The sequence below is a fragment of the Hemiscyllium ocellatum genome, chromosome 13 (assembly GCF_020745735.1).
Source record: "Hemiscyllium ocellatum isolate sHemOce1 chromosome 13, sHemOce1.pat.X.cur, whole genome shotgun sequence".
Classification (NCBI taxonomy): Eukaryota; Metazoa; Chordata; class Chondrichthyes; order Orectolobiformes; family Hemiscylliidae; genus Hemiscyllium; species Hemiscyllium ocellatum.
In genome coordinates this window covers 87,159,749-87,173,219 of record NC_083413.1, presented here as the reverse complement: position 1 = coordinate 87,173,219, position 13,471 = coordinate 87,159,749, and the positions used below count along the sequence as shown (strand labels likewise).

General features: G+C 42.7%; 1 protein-coding gene across 3 annotated transcripts in view; it reads right to left on the bottom strand.

Annotated features, from left to right (window-relative positions):
- LOC132821984 (ephrin type-B receptor 1-like) overlaps nt 1–13,471 on the bottom strand; it is a 494,253-nt gene that overhangs the window by 161,863 nt on the left and 318,919 nt on the right. For all 3 annotated transcript variants that reach the window (XR_009645375.1, XR_009645376.1, XM_060835030.1), the window contains exon 5: nt 6,758–7,093. Coding sequence is in view for 1 of the 3 variants with exons in the window: in XM_060835030.1 (XP_060691013.1) it covers nt 6,758–7,093 (336 nt within the window). In the remaining 2 variants the exon portion in view is untranslated. The remainder of the gene's footprint in view (nt 1–6,757; nt 7,094–13,471) is intronic.

Genomic DNA, 13,471 nt, shown 5'->3' with positions numbered 1-13,471 from the left:
CAAGGTACATAGAGAAGACTCAGGGCTGCATTTTCTGGGGAGTGGCAATCACAGTCAGATTTCCCCTCCACTCTGAATGAGATTTACATTCAGAGTGAGCTCCACATTTCTGCCAAGAGATCCTGATCATACAACAGGCAGAAGTGCAACCCATACCTTCAATTCAACTGTGTAGGATTAGTTGGAAAATGCAAACCATGACCCCTTTTTAATGGCAGGAGCTGCTGTATTCTATAGAGATTTACTTTCTGTCTCCTTTCTGATTTGAAAGTTCAGTCAGCCACTTTGACAGCTCCTGTGAAAGGGTGAAGGTTAAGTTTGTATGTGTGACGGTAGGGTGCCAGGTGTTTAGAGTACTAGGTGAGTGGAGTGAAGGTGGCAAGGTGAGAAGGGTGCCAGGTAAGTGACTGAGTATTTTAGAGTTGGTTGGAGTAGGTAGGAGGTATCAAGTCTGGTGAGGGGAGTAGGAAAGGTGGATATTATGTCCAGCAAAAGAAAGGGATTTGCATTAGGTCTTCAGTGAGAGGGTGGTCTCATGTCTGGCAGTAGGCATTGACGTTTGAGGGGGATGCGGTGCCATCAGGGTTTGGAGGTATTTTAAAAATTTTGGGGAGTTTGGGGATATATGTGGTAAAACAAAGGCTCTCCTCCTTTCATACCTCATTACCCTATGGAATGAACAATTCTACAAAATCTAAACTTCTCAACTCTCCTGAATGCAGGAAACTGTTCAAGTGGAATTTTTTTTGCAAGTTGTCCAAATTGGCAAGAAATGTATCTTTTAGTTTTTGGGATTTTCATTGTTATTGTTTAAGGTATTATGCACATTAATCAATTTGACTCTGTTTCCTTATGGTCTGCTACCCACTGGGCTATTAAAACCTATCTCACTCCCAAGATTATTTAACTGTCATGTACTAATTTATGACGGTCCACAGTTCTTCATTAAAAGCTATGGACCAGAGCAATACAAAAGCTCAAGTATGAGAAGGTTTACCAGTATTGGGGAAATTTCTTTTTTTCTTTGTGGTTCTGCTCTGTCTTATTGTGATGGCGTGTTCATTTGTTACACTTCACTCCCTAGTAACTAGACTCACAGTCGACCAGAACCACAAGTTCAACTGGGATAATTGGTGGACAAGCCAAACAGAGGACAGCCAGCAAATTTCTAGAAGCATGGCACTCATCCACGGATTCCATTAATAAACACATTAACCCCCTAGTCCCGACATACTGACCAGTGCAACAAACTACCGGAACAGGCAATAGGAAGCACTGGCAATGAAACTAAATAAATTCCAACCGACACAGTAGAGCAGCACATCACAGGTGGCTCCACAGCACTGGGGATGTTATCTAGAAGGGGGAACAAAATGTCTGCAAACCAACTTCCCAGCTCAGCGAACATACCCACAACAACTGCAGTGGGGGAAATCTTAACCCCATCTATCAAACTCATATGAACCTGGTGTGTGGGCAAGTATTATTAGTGTCTGAATAACTCTGTTCTGGATTGTAGAACATGAGGTGCTAGAAACTGCACATTGCCACAAACTGCTGGACGTTTTCTACAAATCCAAAGCTAGCTTTGTGAAAATGATCTCCTGGTGCGTTTCATGGAGTTTCTTGTGTTCGTACATTTGTTAAACCTGACACTTCAAGTTGAGGATGGCCGTTAAAAATGTTATGACCTCTTTAATGAGGAGATTAAAGCTCTTGCAACAGAACTCAACCACAAATGAAGGAAAAAAATGGATTTTAGTTTCTCAGTTTTTTTTAAAGAACGTTTGGAAGTTTGAGTTTGAAACAGCATTTAGAAGTCATGTGATATCAGCAAACTTGTCCACAAACCATCTGAGAAGTTAATTTCTATGAAGTTTACTGACTTAAGTTTTATCACCATCAGACAGACAGGGAAGGGGAGAGAGAGAAGAAGTCTAATGCAGGTTCAGATAGAGGAAGTGGTCTTTCAGCAGGATTGCCATTATTAGTAGGTTCCAAGCAGTCAGATTTAGTGAGAAGTCCTGAGATGCTTAATAGTCAGTGAGATGAAATTCCAAAAGCACAAGATATCAAGAAGGAAAACCTCTCACAAGGCCATTAAAAACATTAGCTTAGGGAGGCCATGTTAATGAATAAGTGCATAGAGTTTTTGATTAGATTACTTACAGTGTGGAAACAGGCCCTTCGGCCCAACAAGTCTACACCGACCCGCCAAAGCGCAACCCACCCATACATTTACCCCTTACCTAACACTACGGGCAATTTAGCATGGCCAATTCACCTGACCCGCACATCTTTAGACTGTGGGAGGAAACCGGAGCACCCGGAGGAAACCCACGCAGACACGGGGAAAACGTGCAAACTCCACACAGTCAGTCGCCTGAGTCGGGAATTGAACCTGGGTCTCAGGCGCTGTGAGGCAGCAGTGCTAACCACTGTGCCACCGTGCCACCCAGTTTGTAGTTTGCACTCAGGGTATTGGGCAATGACATTAGCTGAAGAAGATAGTATTGAGTGAATGCACAGAAGTTCTCCGAAAGAAAAACAGTTGCTAACTGAGTGTGGAGAGCGGGGTGACTCTGCATATCTATGTGTATTGGTGAGATAAAAGGGATGAACATTTCTTTCTGACATTTGTAATGAGGGTGCTCCAATAGTCTTGTATACTGTAATATATGTTTGTTTCAGGCATGTGCAATAAATGTTTACATTCTTTTGTCGAAAGTACATTTACAGCCTTGTATGAATATGCTCAGTGACTAGCCTCTCCTGTAAACAAAAAGAAAAATGAAATGTATGATCTATCACACCAGGTTTTACTCTGGAATTTGATGCATCCAGTATTGCTTTCAGCTGGGATTCAAACAGTATGCGTTGATTTTAAGAACTTCGAAACACTTTTCTCCTCTGCACCAAATTCCCACTGTCATCAAATTCCTGCAGTCACTCGATTTGTTAGGTACATCTAGCTCTATTCACATAACTGATCTTTAAGTAAAACCAGCTCAGCTCACAGTCTGTCGGAGAGCCAGGAAAGAAAAAAGGGGAAGTGCTAAACAGAATGATTCAATGTGCAGCCTGGGAAAGAGGGGACAAAGGTCTCAGAACACGTTGTCAGCCCAGGCCTAACAGGAAACAGAAACAGCAACAATTGACGATCCTGCAGGAAGCAGAATTCCATTACAGTGTCAAGCCAGGAAAGGATACACACAAGAGATGGCTGCAAGGAGACAAGGAATTAACTTCCTCTGTCGTGTTACATACATTCTAAATAAAGCAACACATTCACAGCACAAATTGTTGCACGTCATTGTCTGATTTTTGAATATAGGGAGAAATAACACTTAGTTATGTCATTCCACAAACGTTTCAGGTGGCTGTTTGCCTAAACCACATCCTTATTGATGATGTTGAATGAAAAGAAAGATTAAAACTTCAATGCTGAGTAAAAGGCATGGAATATGGCTCATATGGTTGAGTATATACATTTATATAAAAAGCTTTGAATCCAGACTGGGAAATGACATATTTTATTCCCTGTCCTCGGGGAATATTCGGATAATAGAGTCTTTCAACACAGCATGTGAAGGGCTTACTGTACAACTGATGGAACACAGTGGCTAGCTCACAATTCACAATTAACGTTGACATCATGTTTCAGCCTCTGATGCTGTAATAATAAAGCACACTCCACAGCTGGGAGGTTAAACACACAATGGTTATTCACCTTGACAAGCAAACTCCTGCTCAAGGCTGCCCCTTTGTCTCTGGCTCCATAGCAGTTTGCAATGGGATCTGAACGCCATCTGGCTTTACATACAGCTACAATAGGCCAGTACATTACTGGGGTGTGAGGCAGCATGTCTTTGGAGCAGGAGGTTTGCTCTTCTATGTCTGTCACCGTCCCACTCCAAAGGATCTTCAGCAGACTGATATGGTTGGCACGGTGGCTCAGTGGTTAGCACTGCTGCCTCACAGCACCAGGGATCTGGGTTTGATTCCACTCTCGAATGACTGTCTGTATGGAGTTTGCACATTCTCCCTGTGTATGCGTGGGTTTTCTCCAGGTGCTCCAATTTCCTCCCACAGTCTCACGATGTGCAGGTTGGCGGATTGGCCATGCTAAATTGCCCATAGTGTCTGGGGATTTTCAGGCTAAGTGGATTAGCCATGAGAATAGATTAGATTAGATTACTTACAGTGTGGAAACAGGCCATTCGGCCCAACAAGTCCACACCGACCCGCCGAAGCGCAACCCACCCATACCCCTACATTTACCCCTTACCTAACACTACGGGCAATTTAGCATGGCCAATTCACCTGACCCGCACATCTTTGGACTGTGGGAGGAAACCAGAGCACCCGGAGGAAACCCACGCAGACACGGGGAGAACGTGCAAACTCCACACAGTCAGTCACCTGAGTCGGGAACTGAACCCGGATCTCAGGCGCTGTGAGGCAGCAGTGCTAACCACTGTGCCACCGTGCCGCCCACAATGCATGACTACACGGTAAAGATAAAGGGGATGAGTGTTGGTGGAATGTTCTTCAGAGGGCCAGTGAGGACTCAATCAGCTGAATGGCCTGCTTCCATACTGTAGGCACTCTAGGATTCTTTGATCAGCCACAAGCAGATGGTAGGAATCTCTTCAATCGTATAAATGGACAATTGGCATTTCCCTGTGATTTCATTCAGATCCCACTGTGAATACTTTCGGATCCTACTGTGGGGGGATTAGAACTGCTGAAGCTGCCACTGAATTCTCAAGATGCTGGGATGCTAATGAGCAGACACTCAAAATACTGAGCACTAGGGTGTAGGTTTGCTCGCTGAGCTGTAGGTTTGATATCCAGATATTTCATTACCTGGCTAGGTAACATCATCAATAGTGACCTCCAAGTGAAGCGAAGCTGTTGTCTCCTGCTTTCTACTTAGATCTTTCCCCTGGATGGGGTTCCTGGGATTTGTGGTGATGAAATTTCCTGTTCATTTTCTAAGGGGTTGATGGCATCTAGATCTATGTGTTTGTTTATGACATTGTGGTTGGAGTGCCAGGCCTCTAGGAATTCTCTGGCATGTCTTTGCTTAGCCTGTCCCAGGATAGATGTGTTGTCAAACACATAGATCTAGATGCCATCTATCAACCCCTCAGAAAACGAACAGGAAATGACATCACCACAAACCCCAGGAACCCCATCCAGGAGAAAGATATAAATAGAAAGCAGGAGACAACAGCTTCGCTTCACTTGGAGGTCGCCACTGATGGTGTTACCTAGCCAGGTAACGAAACCTCTGGATATCAAACCTACAGCTCAGCGAGCAAACCTACACCCTAAACCTCAACCTGAGCTACAACCTTCACAAACCTTGCTAGAATACTGAGCACTGTTGGTCGTGATGGAGGGTGAATGTGCCTCTGAAAGTCCACACAGAACTGGGAGAGCTCAGTCATGGAAGTGGCCCATCAAAGGAAAGTCACTCTAATCAGCAGAATGAACAGAATCGGTGAGGAGCTGTTCCTCTGATCACAGGTCTGGTCTCTCCCTCTCACTCTCAATGGTGAGCCTATCAGCAGTAAATGTGGAGAGAATCAACCTGTGATTGGAAGAGAAAGTGAATCATAGCCATGAGCGAAGACATCAGCCTATTCTCCAGCATAAATCTCTTCCACTTAGCAAAGTGAAGGAATGCTGATTTAAACATTTTGCCTCCTAACAACACTCTCAGTTGGACTGTCATCAGCCATGTAGCACCAAGCATCGATGCTGAGAACTGGAATTTCCAATTTGCAATTCTCTCACCTCTGCAGCTTTCACCCAATGCTCAATCATCAGTGTGAACAGTCACCAGCTCTTTCACAGAGAAATGATAGATCAGGCAGAGACAGAAGCTAGGAAACCTACTGGTTCTGGAAACAAATTCTCTTTGCTCAATAGCAATCACATTGGCAAAAATAACACAATAGCATCTCTCGTTGCACACCTCCACACATTCATTAAGCTCTTTGTTTAGTTGAGTGTTACACTCAATTGGCTGCAGGGCAGAATGAGATTTATTAAGGATGTGGGATGTGCAGTAATTCACACCTATCATCTGGTCTGACAGTATATCATTTAAAATAAATAGATTTTTTCATAAAAAATATAAGAGCTGGAAAGAATGCTAAATAAAATGCTGTACTTTCTTCCATGTTAAAGCACTCTAATGTATTGTGACGTCTTCAGCCATCCTAAAGGAAAGAGTAATTTGAGCAATGAGCACCTTTCCTTATGTTATCTTGTTACCTTCCTGATCCGACACACTCCATTCGGTCTTATGTAATGCTTTGCATTTATATAACACCATTAATACTGTAAAACATTCCATGGTGCTTCATAAGAACACACTGAAACAACATTAAACACAAAGCCATGCAGAAGGATATTAGGACAGGAAACTAAAATTTTGTCAAGAGGTTCAAGCCGTGTTCTGGCTGGGCTGGATTTGGGATCTGCCTCCTTACCCCATCTGGATTGGAGCTCATAGCAATGGGGCCCAGACTTATCTTTGAACAGAGAACTGAAGGAAGGAGAAGGAACGGTGACATGATTCACAGACTGGTGGCTTGGATTCAGTTGGCTAATTTATGTTGTCAAATAGCATCGTGGGGTGGGAAAGTAGAAGTGCAGGAATCAAGGAACAATGAAATGGGACAAGAAGGAATGGCAGTGGGAGGCACACCAAGTGAAGCAGGCAACTCCCACAGTCACTCACCGGCTTGGTTTGTGGTCACATTGACAGACACGTGCTGTGGGGGGAACCTCGTCTTGCCAGAGACTCCATTGACGGCCTGAATCTCGAACGTGTAGGGAGTGTGTGCCCAAAGGCTGCTGATGAACACCCGAGTTTCTGTCAGGCCAAACTGCCTCGGTACAAACTCCACGTTCTCATCACATCGGGTGCACAACCGCCGGTTGCTATGGCACTTCTTGCAGACAATGTTGTACATGACATCATCACGGCCCCCAACGTCCCGTGGTGGATTCCACTCCAGAATGATGGAGGTCTCATTCACACTGGATATCACGTTGCGTGGGCCTGATGGAACACCTGCAAACACAAGAAAAACCGTTATGCACATCTGTATTGAACAGCTTTTCTGCCGATGCATCAGCTGTTTGCTAATCTGATTTTGCACCATTAGCTTAAGGATGGATCCTTGTTTAATGGGGAATCAAAGTTTATCCGAGGTAGATGGGAAGGTGGTATTTGGAAGACAAATAGATGAGCAATGATCTTATTGAAAGATACAGCATACCCAAAGAGTTGAAAAGCTTACTTCCGCTTCTAAATCATGTTTATATGTAGACTGTAACCTCACTGCACAATGTTACCATAAACTCCCATTCATTGGTCTCCAAGTTCACAGACGATCAACTGATGTTTCAGCACAATGTTGGGCAGATTTGTGAGGAGTTGGCCAGATTTTGGAAGCATTAAAAAAGGCCCAATTCCAGGATCCCGGACTGCGTTCAGCAAACTTTGCCAGAGTCGGTTAATGTTGTGGACAGCCTGGATGAAGAGGTGGGCATTTCAAACTATAACCCCACCCCACCAGTCGCACCCCTGTCATTTTGATGGAGTTGGGCCTGTTTAGTTATTAGATTTAGTTCAGAGCACTTTGGAAGAGCCTTAAACCATGGGGAAGGCCTATTGCCAAATGGGGAACCAAAATAATTCAAGCTGAACTCAGTCCTACAGGAAAACTCATTTGCATAGGAGCATGAGCCTTGATTGTTTGACATCTTTATTACCATGTAAAAACCTGATCTTTCATTGAGCCATCATATTCAATATCTTTCACATCTGACGAAATGAATTCAACAGATTTGTCCTGAATCACTGTCATAATGATCCCACTCTGGGTCAGGTGGGACACATTCAACTTCATACTCATCCTTTACAAAGTATTATCTTCATCTTCACCTAATAGTATCAGATGTTTTGCATTTTTTGAATGATCTGTTGCCACTTTGTAGACATGACTGATGACAAAACCACACAAAATATCCAGACAATTGCAAGCATTTTGCCATTGCTGGGCCAATATTTTATTCGTTAACCATCCACCTACACCAATCAATGCAAACATGTTGTTGAACCATGCATCCAAAGGTTGAATAACAGACCTTCACAGGCTCATCAGTTATTAGACTCATCAAATCCAAACATAGCATCATACAGTAAAGACGACACCCTTTGACCCATCAAGTCTGTACTGCCAAGAAATATTCCACTTAAAAAAGCTGCTTTTCTTTACATTGGCACCAGGATGTTTATCCCAGATATAACATCACTCCATTCACATCCATTCACAACTGTTGTTGTGGACATGCACAAAAACTCCTTCAAGGAACTTGATTTTGAGTATGGTTTTATGTTTAAAAATTACCATGACTTTTACTTTCTTTCTAGTGACACTGATACCACTGTAAATCTTGTCTTCCCATTCACAATGGTGTCAGACTGTTTCCAACCCTTTCCACTCCATGGTGTGGCTACTGGGCACATGAAGGTTCATGCGTGTTTAATCCATGTGGCTGACTTGGCATAATGAGTATTTGTGTTTTCATGGCTGCCTAATGCTGAATTGCTAGAGCTGATCGAGCAATCACAACACCCTTCTCAATCTAGAGAATATCCAAATGGTTTAAAATCTTCCCAGTTTTCTAGACTGTCCTTAAATATAAATACATATTCCCAGCAATTCAGCTTTATTGACAGAAAATCCAGTGGACATGAGAAATCATCATATCAGTCTTCATTTTCAGACCCTTGGTCCACAAGGGTATTCTTTTTTCATGTTTTTAACCCCGTCATTAAAAATAGCATATCCAAACTGCAGATGCCTTTTTTTTTGCATCGTGTGTATGTATCTCAATGTGGGATTAAGGAGGATATAGTTTTAATTTTGGTCCATAGTTTAAGTGTTAATCAGTATATGTAACTTGCCTTAGGAACAAGTTTGTTCATAATCCGTGGATTATTTTGAGTTATTTAAAGAAGGCTGGTGGATATTTCTTTTACTCTGAAAAGTAGTACAAAACAAGCAATTGGCCAGTTTGGTTATTGAATTAAAACATTTATGCCAATGGAGCAACTAGTGAAGAAGTGGGCCTTGATTACCATTGTTCTGCTTCCATCACAGTTGGAGCAGTATACACACATTGCATTTCTGGTGGCAATGTACCCAAACTGACGATTTTCAATCGCCTATTCGGACGAATGCTTCTCAGAATCAGGCCAGTGGCTGGTTCCTGTTCTGAGGGCAAATTCGTCTTCGGCATCTTGCTCAGGCTGGATGCCTCTTTTTTCATCATCACACCAGTGTTTCCACAACACCAAATAATCTCACCAAAGTGAAGATATTTGACGAGTTAACAAATGCTTGAACTTTTAGCTTGCAACTAGCTTCATACTTCATGCGTTTTGAAGACTGAAGAAGTTGGGACTGTTCTCCTTGAAAAGACAAAGTCTGAGAGGAGATTTCATTGAGGTTTATCAAAGTCATGGCCAGGCTGGATAGAATAGATAGGGATAAAATTGCTCATACTCATAAAAGGATCAAGAATGAGAAGGGTATAGATTTAAAGTGTTTTGTAAACTAAGAAAGGACGATGTGAGGAAAAAAAACCTTCTTTACAGATTGGGAGTTAGGGTTTGGAAATGGCTGGAAACGTGGGCAGCTTCAATTGAGGCATTCAGCATGGCACTGGATGATTATTTGGATTGAAATAATGTGCGAGGTTATGAGGAAAAGGCAGGAGATTGGCACAAGATTATGATACTCATGTTGAGTTAAGAAGTATGGTGCTGGAAAAGTACAGCAGGTCAGGTAACATCCAAGGAGCAGGAGATATTCATGTAATGATACTCATATAATGAGCTACTGCAGGCATGATGGGCCGAATGGCCTCCTTGGTGTCATGACAATTCTGTTATTTTAATTCCCTTGATCATTCAACATGTTCTGTGCTCTCTGTCAATGCTCCTTTAACTTGTGCACATCTTTACCACACAAACTGTATCACCTGCATATCTGATTGAGCCCAGTAATAAGGTAAGTTAAATCACAATTTGAGGGGTGAAAAAATTGAAGCTAATACATCTCACAGCCTGGCTGAAATGGAAAGATAAATGTACATGACAAGTACACACAAAAATTTAACTTTTAGACCTGAATATGTAGGCTTGCCTTTTTTGTGGGGTTGATTGAACATTATGTTCAGTGATGGAGAGAGAGAGAGAGAGAGAGAGAAAGAGAGAGAGAGAGAGAATGAAGGCTCTACAGCATACAGGCAGAATGACACCATGGATAACTAGGTTACTGTATTTGATCGAATTGTTCATTCCACTGGACTTTAGCTTTATCTGCTGGAAAAAGAGACAGAGAATTCAGACAAAGCCTCCAGGTATGTTGGTACAATAAGGAACTGGGATAACATCAGAAACCACAAAAGTGAAGGTCTAAGTGATTTATCCAAAAAAATTGCAACCCAGATATGTCAGCTGTGGAGTATGGGGCATAGGGTGCATGGGTTTAGGGTGTGGGAGCTGCAGAGGTGTGGGGTGGAGGGAGTGTGGATAATGGGATGGGGGTATGAGGTATGGCTTGGGTGTAGGTTGGACTGCATGGTGGGTGTGGTGTGGTGTGGTATGAGGAGTAGGGTGTGTTAGGGTGTAGGGTGGAGTGGGTTGGGCTGTGGGGTGAGTTGAGGTGGTGGGGTGTGGGGTAAGGTGTGTGGTGGGATAAGGGGGGGGTATAGGGGGTGGGGTGTGGAGTGGAAGGTGGATTGAGGTGTGGGATGAGATGTGGGGTGGGGTAAGGAGTGGAGTGTGGTGCTCCAGTTTGGACATCAGTGGACAATAGGCTCCCAACATCAAATCATGCGATCTGTATCATGTGAGGAGAGCTGACAAGGGAGAAACACTAGTTGAAACTAGATTTTTCTTTTTGACATAGCATGATCATTTTTATTTGCATATCATAGGATTATAGCGATATACAGCACAAAAACAGACCCTTTGTCCAACTTGTCCATGCCAACCAGGTATCTTAAATTAATCTAGTTCCATTTGCCAGCATTTGGCCCATATCCCTCTAAACCTTTTCAATTCATGTACTCATCCAGATATCTTTTAAATGCAGTAATTGTAACCTCCTATTGAAGGTATAGGTTTAAAGTGAGGGCAGCCATCTGTTCCCAAGGATTAATTGAGTGAATCTTCTCACTACTATTTCCCTGGGTTGGGGGAGTCCAGAACTAGAGGGTATAGGTTTAGGGTCAGAGAGGAAAGATTTAAAAGGCCGTATGGAGCAATTTTTTCATGCAAAGGGAATGAGCTGCCAGAGGTAGCGGTTGATGCTGGTACAGTTACAACATTTAAAAGGCATCTGGATGGATGTATGAATAGGAAGGGTTTAGAGGAATATGGGCTAAGTGCTGGAAAGTGGGATTAGATTAATTTAGGATATCTGGTCAGTCTGGACGAATTGTAAATAAGAGGCTGTTTCCATGCTGTACAGCTCTATGATTCTATGACTTCCATAACATGTATATTTTTTTTTCAAATATAGAGACCGAGACTGCACACAATACTCCAGATGTGGTCTCATCAAAATTCTGGACAGTAAATATAAAATAGACACTAATAAAGATTTCACAAATGTATAAAATGGTCAGAATTGTGAATCCAGGAGAGGTATATTTGCTCAGAGAATGGTGAGAGTATGGAACCTGCTAGCACATATAGTGGCTGAGTTGAGTAGCAATGACGTACTTAGAGGGAAGTCGGATAAAAACATGGAGGAGGAAGAGATATATATATGTGATAAAATAATTAAGTAAATTGGGGAAGAAATTCTTGTGAAACAAAAGCCAGTTGCTTCTAATAAATTGAATCCTGCCTCTTATTGGGGTAAAATTATGTTCAGAGACATGTCAATGTGTTTACAATAATGTCCTAATTTTAGCATTAAAATGTCATTCATTCACATTCAAATGTAATGCATTCACATTTAAATGGTAATATTATTCAAAAGAACCCATTTAAAAGTTTGTGGCAAAAGCTACAGAGGAGATTTTCCCAGCTGCAGCTGAAATATTCTCAACCTTTCAGTAACATTGCTACCTTTGATCTTTGAATCATACACAGAAACTGGCAACAAAGTTGAAAAGAGATAGGTTCTCTGGAAGATGCAAGGGATTCTGACCTCAAACAAGTTAATTTTGTTCTTACTTCTCAGCCTTTTGCTTGGCAGACACTTGCTGTGTGACTGTGCCGTCAACAAGATTGACAAGGTAGAGGTCAGTATCAGTGACTGGTTCTGCACCTCAGCAATTGGCCAATTCAGGAACCCATGAAAAACAGGCCCAATTTACAATCACTGACCCATAAAGATCAGGAGACACAAAAAAGACTCTTTAAATCACCAAAGCTGAAAAATAACTCCACAAGATGGAGTAAACACAAGTAAATGAAAGGCAGCAGTAACACTCTCCCCAAAAAACATAAATATTTTGCAAATATCTTTATAATCTGGGCAGACACTCACACACACACACACACAAATGCAAGAACATACATGAAAACAGACACACAGTACATAGACAGGTGAATACATGTAGCGTTGTACGCACATAAACGCATGCTCTCTTTATCTCTGTATTATTTGCAAAGGCAGGAGGATATTCACCAAACTTTAGATTACGTACAGTGTGGAAACAGGCCCTTCGGCCCAACAAGTCCACACCGACCCGCCGAAGCGCAACCCACCCATACCCCTACATTTACCCCTTACCTAACACTACGGACAATTTAGCATGGCCAATTCACCCGACCCGCACATCTTTGGACTGTGGGAGGAAACCGGAGCACCCGGAGGAAACCCACGCAGACACGGGGAGAACGTGCAAACTCCACACAGTCAGTCACCTGAGTCGGGAATTGAACCCAGGTCTCAGGCGCTGTGAGGCAGTAGTGCTAACCACTGTGCCACCGTGCCGTTGGGCAACTGTCTGTGTGGAGATTGCACGTTCTCCCCGTGTCTGCGTGGGTTTCCTCCGGGTGCTCCGGTTTCCTCCCACAGTCCAAAGATGTGCGGGTCAGATGAACTGGCTATGCTAAATTGCCCGTAGTGTTAGGTAAGGGGTAAATGTAGGGATATGGGTGGGTTGCGCTTCGGCGGGTCGGTGTGGGTTTGTTGGGCCGAAGGGCCTGTTTCCACACTGTAAGTAATCTAATCTAATTTAATCACCAAGGTTACAATTTCAATAATTATCCTTTTCTTATTTTTTATGTCACTTTATGTACTTCTCAACATCAACTCTTACCTGGAGTTGTTGCCGAAGTACACTGGGAAATAAGTTGACCAACACATGTTAGTTAAAACAAAATCATGATCATTTCCATAATGTCTTTCAACAC